Source organism: Tyto alba, unplaced genomic scaffold (assembly GCF_018691265.1).
Source record: "Tyto alba isolate M040663 unplaced genomic scaffold, T.alba_DEE_v4.0 Super-Scaffold_6, whole genome shotgun sequence".
Classification (NCBI taxonomy): Eukaryota; Metazoa; Chordata; class Aves; order Strigiformes; family Tytonidae; genus Tyto; species Tyto alba.
The window spans coordinates 46,037,489-46,052,002 of record NW_024881327.1 but is presented as its reverse complement, the minus strand read 5'-3'; the positions used below and the strand labels follow the sequence as shown (position 1 = coordinate 46,052,002).

The window sequence follows — 14,514 nt, the reverse complement described above, 5'->3', positions numbered from 1 at the left end:
TCAGGTTCTGTTATCAGCTATGTATGTATATTGAGGATCTTTTGTATTACATATGATACTGTCCAGTATATCTGGCAGAATTTTGTTCCACTCAGCAAAGGAATGGATTTTCCCCATAACTTAACATAATTTTATATTGATGAGTTTTAATCTTCATCTGCATTTAACATGCAACAGATACATATATATATTTATATGTATGCATTGGGGAGCAGCAGTAGGATGCAATTCACTGCATTTCTGTGTCTCTGTCCTAGTTCTTCGCTCATTCACTCCTCTGCTGCAGGACTTTGATGGGCCCGCCCCAGGGCTTTGATATGGTTTTCGGTCTCAGCCGAGCACAAAAAATAAGAATGTGGCTTTGCCTAATAGCTGAATACTTCTTTGCCTCATCATAGCAATATTATTTAACTGACAAAATACAAAACAGAAATAGAATCAAGCAGAAAAGTTTTTAGTTCTCTGTGTTAAAGTGGACAAGAAAATTGCCAAAGAGAAAAGTTATTTGTTCTTTCTACCTTTAAGCAAAGTAATCCTCTGAGAAAATGTACACACCTTCAGACTGATTCTCCCTGCTCCTTATGAGAATCCATATGTAGCTAAAGTTTGCCCTCTCTTGGGGCTTCCTTTTACTAAAAACATTCAGGTCCATGCCCTCATGTACTTTCTTCCAGCCTGGATTTCCACATAGTAGGAACACCTCTTAGACTGTAATTAAAATATATCTGTCAAATTACTTCGCAATGACTGCCTTTTTTCTCTGCAGAGATCTAATACCTTATATCACAACAAACTACAAGAAATGTGTTATGAACCAAGGCAGGGCTGTAGAGCCAGATCTCTAGAATAGTACACTTGTTCTTCTCTTTTGCAGAATTGAAAATTTGCTACAAGGGGCTGGAGACCCCTCTGAATTCTTGGAATGGCAAAAACAGATGCGTCGAAAAGATTTGGAAGAACAGATGGCTGAAATAGAGTGTAGGAGGCTTCAAGGGAAACTGAGTCATGAAGAAGCAGTTCTAGCCCATCAGAATGTAATGCAAGAAAATAAGATGAAAGCGGACCTAATGAGAGAAAAGGTAATACCTACAGTGTTGCTCAAATTTTGTTTACATTCAATCTGTGCAAAACATACCACAGATGATACCTGCTATAAGAAGGCATAAACGTTCTATACAGTATTTTTACTCACTGGAGTCTGCAAAATATGAAAAAAGTGCTATAACTTCCAGATGCAGCAGTGTTTATACATTAAAGTACTTTTTACAAGTGTTTGATTTGACTGATAACACTTACAAAGTAAACTGAATAAAACAGGTTAAAGCATTCTGCCCTATATTCATGACATTGTGCGTATTCTTTTTGAACAGATACTGAGATACTAAGCACCATTTGCAATGAATTCCCTAATATATGATTAATTTCATTGTCTTGTTAAAATGAGAGCCACAGATAGGAAAGAAGTTGTTTTCTTAAACTTTTAAAACTCAATTTACTTCATATTGTCTGGCATGACTAAATCTCTCTTCGGTAAATTTCAGACAGAGAACCCTCTTTGGAACTATGGATATGGAAAACTGAATATTTATGCCAAGAAGTATTTTCACACAGTTTCTGATCTGGCAAACCACAGTTTCCCAAAAACATTGCTAGATCTTTTAATTTTTTTCCCAAACTCACATTTTTCCATGCTTTTCCTATAAACTAAACAAGTAATCCAGAAATAACTAATACTACAGATGTTAAATTCTTCACAGTCACTATCACAGGCTTTTCTTTTCTATTAGCCCAGTTTCCTGCTATGCCCTGTAGGCCAGCCAGTACTTTTGGCCACCTCTCACAGATGTTTCTGGAGTGTCTCAGCAACTTAAGATGGGACCACAAATGTACTAGTTTTTCATAAAGGCCATGCTGCAAAAGTGAAACTTGCTTAATGATTTTCTTTTCTCCCCTATAAAATCTTTCACTCTTTTTTTGGAATTGAGTCTTCATGTCTGTTTAGACAGGCTGTAGCAAGAACTTAAAGTGAACCCTACTATGTACAACTGAACATAGTGTGATTGCTCATATTCATTCCAAAATTATTGTAATTATTAAATTCACCTCAATTTCAGAGCATATGTGGGGTTTTTGTTAACAGAAATGTCCCAATATGTATAGATTTGGGCATGTGCAGATCACACTTGCTCTGACCTGACCAATGCCAGGCAGCTCCCTTCGCTTGCCAACAGATGCCAGCAGGGCACTTCATCTATATGGAGATCTCCAGAAGTACTGAGCACCAAGTGCCCATTCACCAACAGCTGTCATGCTGACCCTCCTCCTTCTTTTAAAACTCTAGCCTTCCATCTAAACCAGAAAGTACGGTAATGAATCTAGTCAGGGAAAATCCAGTTTCCTGTTTCCTGTCCATTTCCTCTGACAAAGAAAGGAGCATGATAGCCAAAAGTGGATTTCTGTATGTTACAGAGATATGACTTTGGCCCAAGAAGATCCTGCAGGCCCACAACCAGTTGTGTATTATATTAGCACTCTTCTTGATATCTCAGAACCAGATCTAGAGATGGCTTTTTTGACTGCTCTTAGAAGCATGTGGGAGGGGATCCCAGAAGATAGTAGTACAAATGTTATGGAGGGCTGTTGTGGGTAAATAAAACATAAAGAGGGGAGCTCAAATCTGGGTCTCTGTATTGTCCCTAGCTAATGTCCTCTGCTACTTTTGTGGCTGATGTAATACTTTGAATTCAATTATCTTTTCCCTATTTCAATGATTTGAAGCTCTCAGATCACCAGTTATCAAAAGTTTTATTCACCTGTCTGTTTGGGATTTAGAAAGCAGAGCTGATGCACCAGTATGCAGAGAAACGTCTACAGGAACAGAAAGAAATGAGAGAGCTGGTGGAGCAGGTTGTGGAAGGACACAAGAATGCAAAGCAAGCAAAAATAAAGCTCCAGAAATACAAACAGCAGATAGGTATTTATATATTGCCAGAAAAATGAGAAATGATGCTAAATGTCCCCAAATTGCTTCACCATTCTTGTAGTGGACCAATTAACATTTTTACAGAAAGGAAAGGGAAGTTGAGGGAAAGATCCAGGCTATACATTCCCATGTATGCATGAATATGAATTCCAGGAATAAGTTGGTAATGGGTAGATCAGAAATGCTAAGCTACTGGTCATGGAAATTACTCTTTGCTTAAAAAAGAGAAATACAGCACTAATATTATGTAACTAGTTTCCCTTCCAACCAGAAGTAGCATATGTGAATGACTCTACTTTTTGTCAGATTGAGTTATAAAGCTCAGATTCTTGTGAATCATATCATTAAGAGAGGATTTGCTTAGCAACCAGTGTGAAAGAAGCATGGCTCAAGATTATTGTCTTCTCCAGAGAAGACTGTAGCTAAGCAAACAAAAGCCATCTCCTTGAAGGACAGTATCACAAGGGAGAAGGATGCAGCACCTCCAAGACAGACCAGTCATTAGGATGAAGGGAAATAACATTACTCATCCTCCATTATTCCTAAAGAAAATTTTTCAGTCACTGCATTAGCTAATGAAGTCCAAGGAGAGGGCTGTTCTGACTGGCATGGCTGTACATGTTCCAATGCAATGCCATGCATCCACTGTATGAACAGGCTACCTCTAGCTGTGCATAGTTTGGTGAGCAGACTTTTCTCTGCTTGTGTATCTCTATACTTGTATCAATAGGGGTTGAGGTGGGCAGAGGGTGTTAACCAGTCTGAAATGGGCTAGCAAAGCCCGCCAGCCTTTGCAATTCGGTGATTTCTAGGATATATATAGCTTGAAAAACTATGAATATTTGCTATTGTATAATATTCTTTTAGTAAGTAATGAAACAGTATGCACTAATTAGAACATAAATTACAAAGCAGTAATTCACAATGTCTACTTTATGTATGTATACAGTATGTTTATGTGCTGAATAGAATGATAGATACTGGAGGTGGGAAGTACTCATTTGTTTCTCTAATCATTCCTCCCACCAATGACAGACTGTTCCCTCAAGTACCTTTAGATCAGTATTATTATTGTTATTCACGAGTGCATATGAATTTTCCTCCAGATGGACTACTTGTTAAAATATGCAACCAGCTAACAGAGATTAGTTCTTATCTTTCAGTTCAGGAAGTTTGTAAAGAAAATCGAGAGCTTCTTCGGCAAGTTTTAGAAGAAGAGGAGGAAAAGCTTAGGAAAAGATATGAACTAATTCAACAAATACGAGCTATTGAGTCTTTACCAAGCATCAGACACAAGTTTGTTGATTTAACAGAGGTAAGCTCAAAAGCAAAACTACTGGTTTTCCATAAAGGTATACTGTATATGTTTCACACATTCAGAGTAATTGTGTACTGCATGCAGGCATATCACAGTCTGGATGCAAAGCATTAAGTACAAAGAGACCTCATCACACAAAGGTTAAATCTGAACTGCAAATTTCACAAAGTCTATAAAATGAAAATTTTACCAGAAGAATATTCTGATGGTAAGTGAAATCTTAGTCCCCTTGAACTTTCTTTGAATTTTGCCAATAGGATCTGAGTTTCCCAATATCTTTCAAAAAGAGAATGGCAAGTGATTACAACATGTTCTATTCATCTTCACAAATTCACAGATTTGTCAGTCCTGGGTAAGAACTGAATGAACATAAAGTTTGGACCCATGTACAGTTGTTCATCTTGCAGTGGTGATTGCCATGGTAATTAGCAAAATTAATTTCCCTTGATTTCAAAACCATCAACATACACATATATGAAAGAGATTGTCAAGAGAACCCAAAACCTGCTGAGCTGTTATACATGTACTTTGCATATCACTTGCGTGTGCATGGTTAAATCTACACTAAAAGTATCCCAAACTTCTTGGACTTACTGTTGATACACAACAACTGATATGCCTGAGATTAAGCTTTGCAACACCCACTTTTGGAGAATTTCCCAATTTAGGCAGCATCTGGAAATATGTTATTTTACCACTAAATCAGAAGCAGATTAGCTGAAAGTACTCTTCCATTTTCCTTATCCACACTGAAAGGATAGCAAAGAATAATATAAAATGACACTAGCAATTTTAAATAAAACCCTTTTGAGTTTTTCCTTCCTTTCTTTCATAAGTATTCAAATGAAGATCACCAATTAAAAAACATCCATGGCTAGTCTGCAGAAAGCATATAGAAGGAACAAGTCTTCCGTCCATAGGGCTGTTGGAATAGTCAATATGATGCTTTGGTTTTATCTCCCACACCTCTGAATAGAAGTGAGCCATTAACTGGTTTCAAAGCTATCTACTATCTTTGCAGCCACCAGATAAATCCCCTCATTTTTCAGATTTTAGAAAACATTTAATGTTGAAGTGTGAAATAAGTGAACAAGAATAAAATCAGCTCCTCAGATATCCCATCCTCCTTTACTCTCTTTGGTTGCCTTTATGGCTGCTGTCATCATTTCTCCACTGCTTTTCCAGCCAAAGGCGGCAATTCTCTTTTTTCAAACCCAGACTCACTCCACCTATTTCTGGAGAAATATTACTGAACCACAATGGGAAAAACAGGAAAAAAACCTTGAAGAGTACAAAGAATTATTGTACACCACAGGTACTTTAAACTGTGTGCACAGAAATGCCAAAAAATACTCCAATCTAGTTGCACATTGTGTCAACCCTGAACAGAGCCCCCAGAGCATGGTCACACTGCGCATTTGTTACCCAGATGATTCAGTTACAAGATGTAGGCTGCAAAGACACAGTGGTATGATATAGTTGGATGTCAAAATGTCATTACTTTTTCAATCACAACTGTAAAATGGTGCAGGTGCTCATTCAGGAAAATGAAGGTGACTAGAATGTCAGTACTTCCTTATTTTTGAACCCAGTTCACTTAATTGTCACTTACAGTGGCTGTCAACTCCTCACACAGAGCTTCCACTGAAATACTGCTTGTTTCTAAGTACAGAATATGGCTTTAAATACATTTTCCCACCTGTGGTAGTGCAGTTGATACACCTAAGGAAAGGGACCTTGACAGGCTTGAGGAGTGGGCCCATGTGAACCTCATGAAGTTCAGTAAGGCCAAGTGAAAGGTCCTGCACCTGGGTTGGAGCAATCCCCAATATCAATACAGCCCAGGGGATGAATTGATTGAGAGTAGCTCTCCAGAGAAGGACTTGAGGACATTGGTAGATGAAAAATTCTATATGAGCTGGCAATCCACACTTGCAGCCCTGAAAGGCGATTGTATCCTGGGCCGCATCAAAAGAAGCATGACCAGCAGGTCGAGGGAGGTGATACTCCTCCTCTACACTGCTCTTGTGAGACCCCACCTGGAGTACTGCATCCAGATCTGGGGTCCCCAGCACAAGAAAAACATGAATCTGTTAGAGTGGGTCTAGAGGAGGGCCACAAAAGTGAACACAGGGCTGGAACACCTTTCCTATGAAGAAAGGCTGGAGAGTTGTGGTTGTTCAGCCTGGAGAAGAGAAGGCTCTGGGGAGACCTTACAGCAGACTTCCAGTGTATAAACAGCTTATAAGAAAGATGTTTAGCCAAGACTTGTAGTGACAGGACAAGGGACAATGATTTTAAACTGAAAGAGAGTAGATTTAGGTTGTATACAAGGAAGAATTTTTTTACAATGAGGGTGATGGGCCACTGGCACAGGTTGCTCAGAGCAGCTGTGGCTGCCCCCTCCCTGTTAGTGTTCAAGGCCAGGTTGGACGGGGCTTTGAGCAACCTGGTCTGGAGGAAGGTGTCCTGCCCATGGCAGGGGGGTGGGAACGAGATCTTTAAAGATCCCTTCCAACCCAAATCATTCCATGATTCTGTATCTCAACTTCACAGTTCCCTTATACTCACTATTACAGTAACACTCTGTTAGCACACTTTTGGTGATAGCTTGCCCTGTTTTTTTCCTTATATGAAAGGCTTTTTCAGGCTTAGTGAAATTAAGTACGTGTCCATAAAATTCTCATTCATTCTCATAATTTTTAAAGTACCAGTTCTTCCCTTGATGGCACTTAAGTTGCTTGAACACCGGCATTATCTACTGCATGAGTATAGGACTTTTTATATTTTAGGAACCACTTCACTGTCTTCACTGAGTATTTTTGAAATGCAGACACTCAAAATATTCAGCCTCTATCGTTCCATGCTTCTAGGAAATTCTCTTTCCTAGAGCTTTTTGGTGTCTGCTTGCCATGCTACCACTGATACATATTTGCTGTTGCAAAATATTTTCCTTTCACTTCCTGTGAATACAACTTGATGGTCATCGACTAGTTTAAATTAGAAGCCAGGTATTATAGCACTTCCTATATGCCAATTCACTCTAAACTGCAATCTGAGAAGGAGATAAATGATCATTTACTGTTCCAGTAACCTATGGTAGTACGTATTTTTCAATGAGATGCAAAAATAAAGACTGCTTAATATTTAACTCTTTTATCAGTCTTCTACTGATGCTACTGGTGACCACTGTTTAGGTCATCTTTGGTACACGAGGGGCACGGAAGCAGAAACCACTGAGCCAAAATTGAAAAGTAGGACTTCAGGTGAATAAACAGTGATGGTCTCTTCTTACTGAGTCAACTTTTGGAGCTTTATAAAGAGAAGCTATGGGGACCAAAACTGCAGGAGGGACTCTTGGAAACCTTGGAGGAGTCCCCATGGATGGCCACCCAAGACATGTTCTTCTTCACTGACATGGATATATCATTAGGTTCTCCAGACTAACTCAGTAATAATCCCTCTTAAGAACCAATGTTATAGCAGCAGAGAGCCAAGCCTGGTTATTTGTCATACTCTGATCTGTGGTTTTATTGACACTGCCCCTTCTGCCCCACCTTACTGTTTTCTTCATCTCTCTTGGTTTTCCCTCTGTTTCATGGACCCATTGCTCTGAACAGCCAGAGAATGATCACTGGAGGACAAGTACTTGACTAGACTGCTTAGATGACATCCCAGACCATAGAAGAGGGACTGTACCCAGGTCAACTCTTGCAGCCAAACTGACAATCTGGGCATCTATCATCTATGACAGATCATCCTTCTCTTTTCTTGTGTTTTTTTTTTTTTTTTTTTTTTTTCCCCCTTCCCCTTCACATGCTGTTTTGTGAAAAGCTCAAAAGCAGAAAGGCAACTACTATTCTGTCAACAACCCGCCCAGTATTCAATATAAGGGCTTTTTTCTTCCTGATAAAAAGGATTGCTTGAAAAAATGAAGGCTTTATAACTGAATAATTTCTCTCCATTAAAAGGATAATAATGAGGTTTACTTACATACACTTAGCATTACCACTTAATTTCAGTCCAAGAAATACAATTTGGCGGAGTGCTTGTTTTTTTGGACTCTACACATTCCCGATTCATCCCTTCCAAACTTTGTCATTAATTTTCTGTCACTAGTTCTATAGAATTAAGTAGACCAAGGTCTTTGTGATTAAATTCTAACCAGTGTTTCACTCTTAATGTTATACAACTTTACAGCAAGAGTCATCTTGACTTCATGCGCCCATATATTCCATTGTAGCTTGCTATGGTACAAGATATGCACCAAAGATGTGGACCAAAACTATGTTAAGATAAACAAAAGAATGTTCGTTGGAGTGAAATAGATTAAATTTTGCAGAGGAAGCTACACAGAGGCTTAGTATTTGTGGGGGTTTATGCAAGTTTGCCATATATGCAGATGTATATACATGTAGACATACAGAAAGGGAGAATACATTAAGAGCAAGGGTCAAAAATTTCAAGTGTTCACAAATCCATTCAGAAATTATCTGTCTTCGTATGCAAACTAAAGTGCAGAAGTCTCCTATTACATCTTGGAATCAGGCTCATTATCACTCTCATTGAGAAGTGGATATTAAAAAGCCTTCATTAAACATTCAGGTTTGAATATTTTAACTTTGGGCATTAAGATCTGAATTTCCTGGGGCAAAGCATTAGTCCTAGTCCTTTCAGATAAAAATATTAGATGCCATCATAGATCAAATCCATATTTTGGAAATAAGTAAATAAATATTTTTTAGTGTAAAGTACATCCTGGTTTTACAAACTGAAACAAAAATGCAGTTTTACACGGTTCAGAACTTCAAAAGTCTAATTGAAATTAAATCAAGTAGACTTTTTTGGGCAGCAAATATGTTGTATTTATGAATACTGCATATTTTAGTATTTTTTCATTAATTGTTTTAAGAGCTTTGTGTTTTTACACATATGAAAGATAATCTCTACACCTTAAAACCAGCTTGTAAATAACAGGTTAGGGCATCCCTATATTTCTTGAAGTCAAAATATATTCAGCATGATTTGGAACACAATCAAAATATTCTGGTTTTACTCATTGACTCTCCCCTTGGTATTTACAGTGTTATTTAAACCTGTATTTCATGTTCTTTAGACTGGTGGCCATGGTTTAATTTGTGAAATGTCAATAGTGGAACTACGTGAACGCCTCGCTTTACTCAGAGAAGCACAGAAGGCAGCAGAGGAAGAGAAGAGAGACCAGATAATTCATGAAAAACAAGCTAAGGAACAACTTCTTCTAGACAAACTGGACCAGATTTCCCTGTTCAGAGCAGAACTTGGGCGAGCAGCTGCTTTAAAGTCAGTATAAAACAGCATATGACATTTAAGACATTGCAACTTTGTTAATATTTTGCTAGCCCCTTGAGGAGAAAAACAAGTAGAGAGCAAAATACTGCCCTTTTATAAATCAGTGTGACTTTTGTTAAGGATTACACTTGGGCCAGGATTTCCTTTTCATTCTTGAAAATCATTTGCATCAGATTTAACGAACCTTTTTCATCATTTATGGTTGAAGACACTGTGTAAGCTAGTGTTGACAGTATTGCCTCGGGATTCAATGCCAGTATTATATATTGAGAAAGAAGCTCTGACTTCTGTTCCTTTTCAGCTAATCAGAACTAATTTGATATTATTAGAATCATTCTAGCTCATCACTTAAAGTGGTTTCTCATTTTCATCTAAACCAATACATTAAGGCTATAGTTTTCTTCCTTGAACTTAATTTGTTATGTGAAAAGGCAGGCCTTATTCTAGAAGTTAAAAATATTTTAGGAAGGAGATTTTTCTGATAACAATAATAAGTTATAAATTAAATATATTATAGCAGTAGATCAAAGATAAAATTCTTTGCTTACAGGCTCTGATCAAATTATGTATTCATTATTCATATTTATTATTCATTATCATATTTATTATTCATTGTCATAAAGGATCCATAACCATCATAGATGCTTCACATATGCAGAAGACAAGTCCCTTCCACAAAGAGTTTAAAATCCAAGTTAAAGCTTTTACAAATAAAACTGAACAGGAAGAAAGCCTCTGTAAAAGTATAAAATATGGCACACCTCTTGATCTTATGCCATTTTTACAGCATCTTGACTATTTGCCATTGTTTTCTTGAAAGTTGTCTTTCACTTTTTCCCTTTTGTGGGCTTGAGAGGTTAGACCTTGTCTTACTATATTTATTTTGCAAACAGACATTCAGGCTGACATTCCGAAGATATATTCTATCAGGCTAAAAACACATGTCTTTGTGCATGTCTTAGATTCATGTTTATTGTTGAGATACTGAAGGTGGCTTCTTAGAGTTCAATTCATGTTATTGATTTATCATCCAGTTCTAAATCTCAATTACAGAAGGCAGCACTGATATATTCATTTAACTAGGTTTCACTAGTTCCAGCTCTAAATTGGTTTGCTGCTGATAGTTAATCTCCAAAGACTGGGGTTTTACTATGTTAGTACTTAAGAAGGTAATTTAATTAATTTAATGAATCAATAACTGCAGCTGCAGTGGATTGACTGCATAGATCAGTGTCCTGCTCTCCTATGGCATATATTGAGAAAAGATTTTAAGACTAAAGAACCTGAAATGGAGTTGGAAATACTCTCATCACTAAACATTCACTGTTGTGAAAGCCTGTGGGAGCAACTCGAGCCACTGCTTTTCACTAGAGATGCCAACTAGACGTTAAGAACTTGTATAGTACATAAAACCTGTTTCACTAGTAACTACTTAATCACTTGTTATGGTAGATTTGCAGTCTGTGAATTTTGTATAGTGCTGGGTTCCTTTAAAGTACACTCTTTGGCTTAATTCAGATCTAAAACTGTTCTGATCCTGAAATAAGCTGTGCTTGAATGAAAAGCTAACTTTGATTCACTTCTTGTCCTGACATTTGAAATGTTTTTTAGAAGAGACCAGCATGCCAAAGATGGTAGAATACAAATGAAATTAAGCACTTAATTTGCAAGCTTCTAGTCAGACTAATGATAAGTAATATAGTAATTTTAATAGAGCCCTGTTTGCTCTCCAAAAAAAAAAAGAAAATACAAAGCTTCATTATAGATGTTGTAAGACATTTCCCTTCATGGCTCCCAGGCAATCTATGTACATAACTTGGAAGCTTCTACTATAAAGAGGCATCATCAAAGTATACCAAAAGTGTTGTTCTTTGGGAATGTATTTCATGCATTTCCACCTAGAATCCAAATCTAGCATGATTTCTGTTAATACAGCAATACGGCATGCTAGCCTATTTACAGATGCTAGACACTTTGCTGCAGCTTTTATTTCTCTCTAAACAAACTATAGGTTTTGTGTGTTAAACCCGATTTACAGATCTTGAATCCTGAAGTATCTATTAAGTCAGTGTGAGTGATTAATTGCTTGGGTTGTATTAATGGTATGTTGCACAGGAGATCTAAAAGGCAAATTTTTATGTTTACAGATTAATTCATAATTATAGGGATAGAATAACAAATCTTACCAATGGTCCTCATAAGATAGTCTTATGCATCAATGTAAAATTACATGTTATATCTTTAATTGTATTATGTTGAAGGCTACTGCTAATCAGCTAAAGTATGGTGGCTAAGCTTTGCTAAACAGATGTGCTTTGGTTAGTGTCAGCTGGAGTTTAATTAGGTCCCTACCAAGCAGGTTCCTTTCAATATCATTTACAAACAGACATACATCAGCACAAAAGCAGTGCATTGAGCAAGCATATAATGAGCTATATTAAAAAAAATAGAAAACGGAACATGAAAAATTACAGAGACATCAGCCTTTAATAGGCTTCAAGCCATGATATCCATCACAGCAGTGGCTTTGTGAGTGCTTGCAGAACACTTAAGAATCAATTCAGTATATATTCAGGACGTCCCTTTGTTTGCTAGAATTTCACACAGTTTGAAAATCAGCACCGGCATATGAAGTGGACAAACATATGAGTTCGCAGCTTCCAAACATGAGCACCAAAAGATTTATGAATGTTTGAATACATGTTAAGGTACTAAAGTTATGTGCCTGTATACTTTCAGGTACAATTCCCTTTCATTCCAGTGAGGCTACATCTATTACTGTAGAGTAATTTAATGCACTAAGAACCAAGCAACAGATCAAACCAGTTCTTGCTGAGGCTCCTTCCATCCACATTATCTGTGGTTTGGGGAGTTTTATTTTGGGTCGGATTTAGTGTGGTCTTGGGACTGCATGCTCTCCCCATTCACACGGTTTAAAGCTGTCCAGAGGAAAGTTATCTCACAAAACTTCACATACTCAACTCCTGGCTCCTCTGTAAGCCTGTCCAGTCAACACCACACTATCCTTTTGTTTGTCCCACATAGATGACAGTAGCACATCCATGCCCCCCACCAGCCACTAGCATATATGTAAGGCAGATGGAAGCCAGCCACATTTCTGTTCCTGCTCACGTTCTGGCCTTGTTTGTTTTCCTGCTCATTTTCAAGTGACATGACAGTTCCTCTTTGACTTCCTCACACATGAGGAAGATGCACAGATTCCCACCAACACAAAAGTTTACCACATCCCCATCTCACACTGCGGTAATTGTGTAGTACGCTGGAGTCTCAGCACTGCATTACAAATGATGGTGTGTTTGCCAAGGTGGCAAAGCACTTCCTTCTGCTACTTGAAGTGCACAAACCCCCTCCTTGACAAGGGGCCCTGACCACACACCAGTGTAACACCTCTCTCTTGGCCTGAACTGGGGGGTAGGTATAGAAACAGTGTGAGGGCAGCCACAGCAGGAGGACAAGGACAAGGGGGAAGGCTGGTTATGAGGAGGAAGAAAACAAGCAGAAGGGAGGGTTATAGATGAATGACTGTGACAGTCCTTTCCAAGTGGAACAAGCTCCTTAAAGCAGGTGTTACCTGGAGTGTCCAGGTCTAGGTCAAAGGCCTTGTGGGTGAGGAGGGGAGAATGGAGCCCCATCCACCAAAACCTGTAAGACGCCCTGGCAGCACAACCTTGTGATGCAGCACACAACTGAAAGAAGGAGCAGACAAGCACATGGAAGTGGAAAGATGTAACAGGGGAACATGTGCCATGCTATCCCTATGTGTGGCTGTTGCTTCAGATCTTCTGAAACAGCCTAGTATAATGAAAAAATCTGAATAATTAGCAATATAAGGGACTTTTGTTTAGTACGTCATAATATTTGTGATTTCATTAATTTGATAAATTTCATAAATACTTAGAGTTCTGTATGTGCTTGCAATAAAGAAGTAAGATTTAGTTTCTCAGTCCCTACTGCTGGTAACAAGATCTTCACTAGCATTGAAACAGAAGGAAGATATTTGTCAGCAATGATGGATCAGAAATATAAATATATGAAGAGAGGCTATAAAGAAGACAGAGCCAGGCTCTTCTCAGTGGTGACCAATGAGAGGATCAGAGGCAAAAGAGGAAACACAGGAGGTTCCCTCTGAGCATCAGTAAATACTTTTTTACTGTGATGGTGACTGAGCATTGGCACAGGTTACCCAGAAAGGTTGTGGAGTCTCCATCCTTGGAGATATTCAAAAGCCATCTGGACACAGTTCTGGGCAAGTGGCTCTAGCTGGCCCTGTTTGAGCAGGTGGGGGTGGACAGGATGACCTCCAGAGGCCTCTGACAACCTCAACCATTCTACAACTCTGTGAATGAACTTTGATTATACAGCTTCATAATCTTTATTCCAAACAAAGAAAGCACTATTATGAATAACAGTCACTTCCCCACCTAAACTTAGGTGCTTAATAAGTTAATTGTTTCAGAAAGGAGTCAGATTTTGAGTGCTTAAATCCCTCACATTAGTACAAAATGTAATCAATCTAATAGTGTAGTGTTCTTAAATGTCAAAATAATGACTCCCTTAACAGTGAACTGTTAACGGTTAGATATGTTCATTTTCCTCACTGCAATAACTAAGAATTATATAGTGCAGGACAGAAAAAAGGCAAGGTACTGTGAAGTACAGACAGCACTAGTCACTGAGACTAAGAGCATGAGAAGAAAAAAAAAAGTTTATTGCACTATAAGGCAATCTTCTGCTTTTAAAAATATATTTGTGTTTATTGCACAAGACTCCATTTTGTAAGGTGATCTTATAAATACAGTTCTAGCTGAATAAATTGATATTTTGGTGCCTAGAATGGTCAAGTAGACATTTTTGTCCTACA

The 14,514-nt window shown here is 38.1% G+C and overlaps 1 protein-coding gene across 3 annotated transcripts in view; it reads left to right on the top strand.

The window, feature by feature from the left end:
* The window catches only part of CFAP99 (cilia and flagella associated protein 99), a 63,925-nt gene that overhangs the window by 43,394 nt on the left and 6,017 nt on the right, over nucleotides 1-14,514 (top strand). For 2 of the 3 annotated variants that reach the window (XM_042808412.1, XM_042808410.1), the window contains exons 11-14: nucleotides 875-1,079; nucleotides 2,833-2,974; nucleotides 4,147-4,298; nucleotides 9,418-9,623. In XM_042808412.1, coding sequence (XP_042664346.1) covers nucleotides 875-1,079; nucleotides 2,833-2,974; nucleotides 4,147-4,298; nucleotides 9,418-9,623 — 705 coding nt within the window. Of the gene's footprint in view, nucleotides 1-874; nucleotides 1,080-2,832; nucleotides 2,975-4,146; nucleotides 4,299-9,417; nucleotides 9,624-14,347; nucleotides 14,358-14,514 lie in introns of all 3 variants that reach the window. The other variant, XM_042808411.1, reaches the window with a different exon arrangement.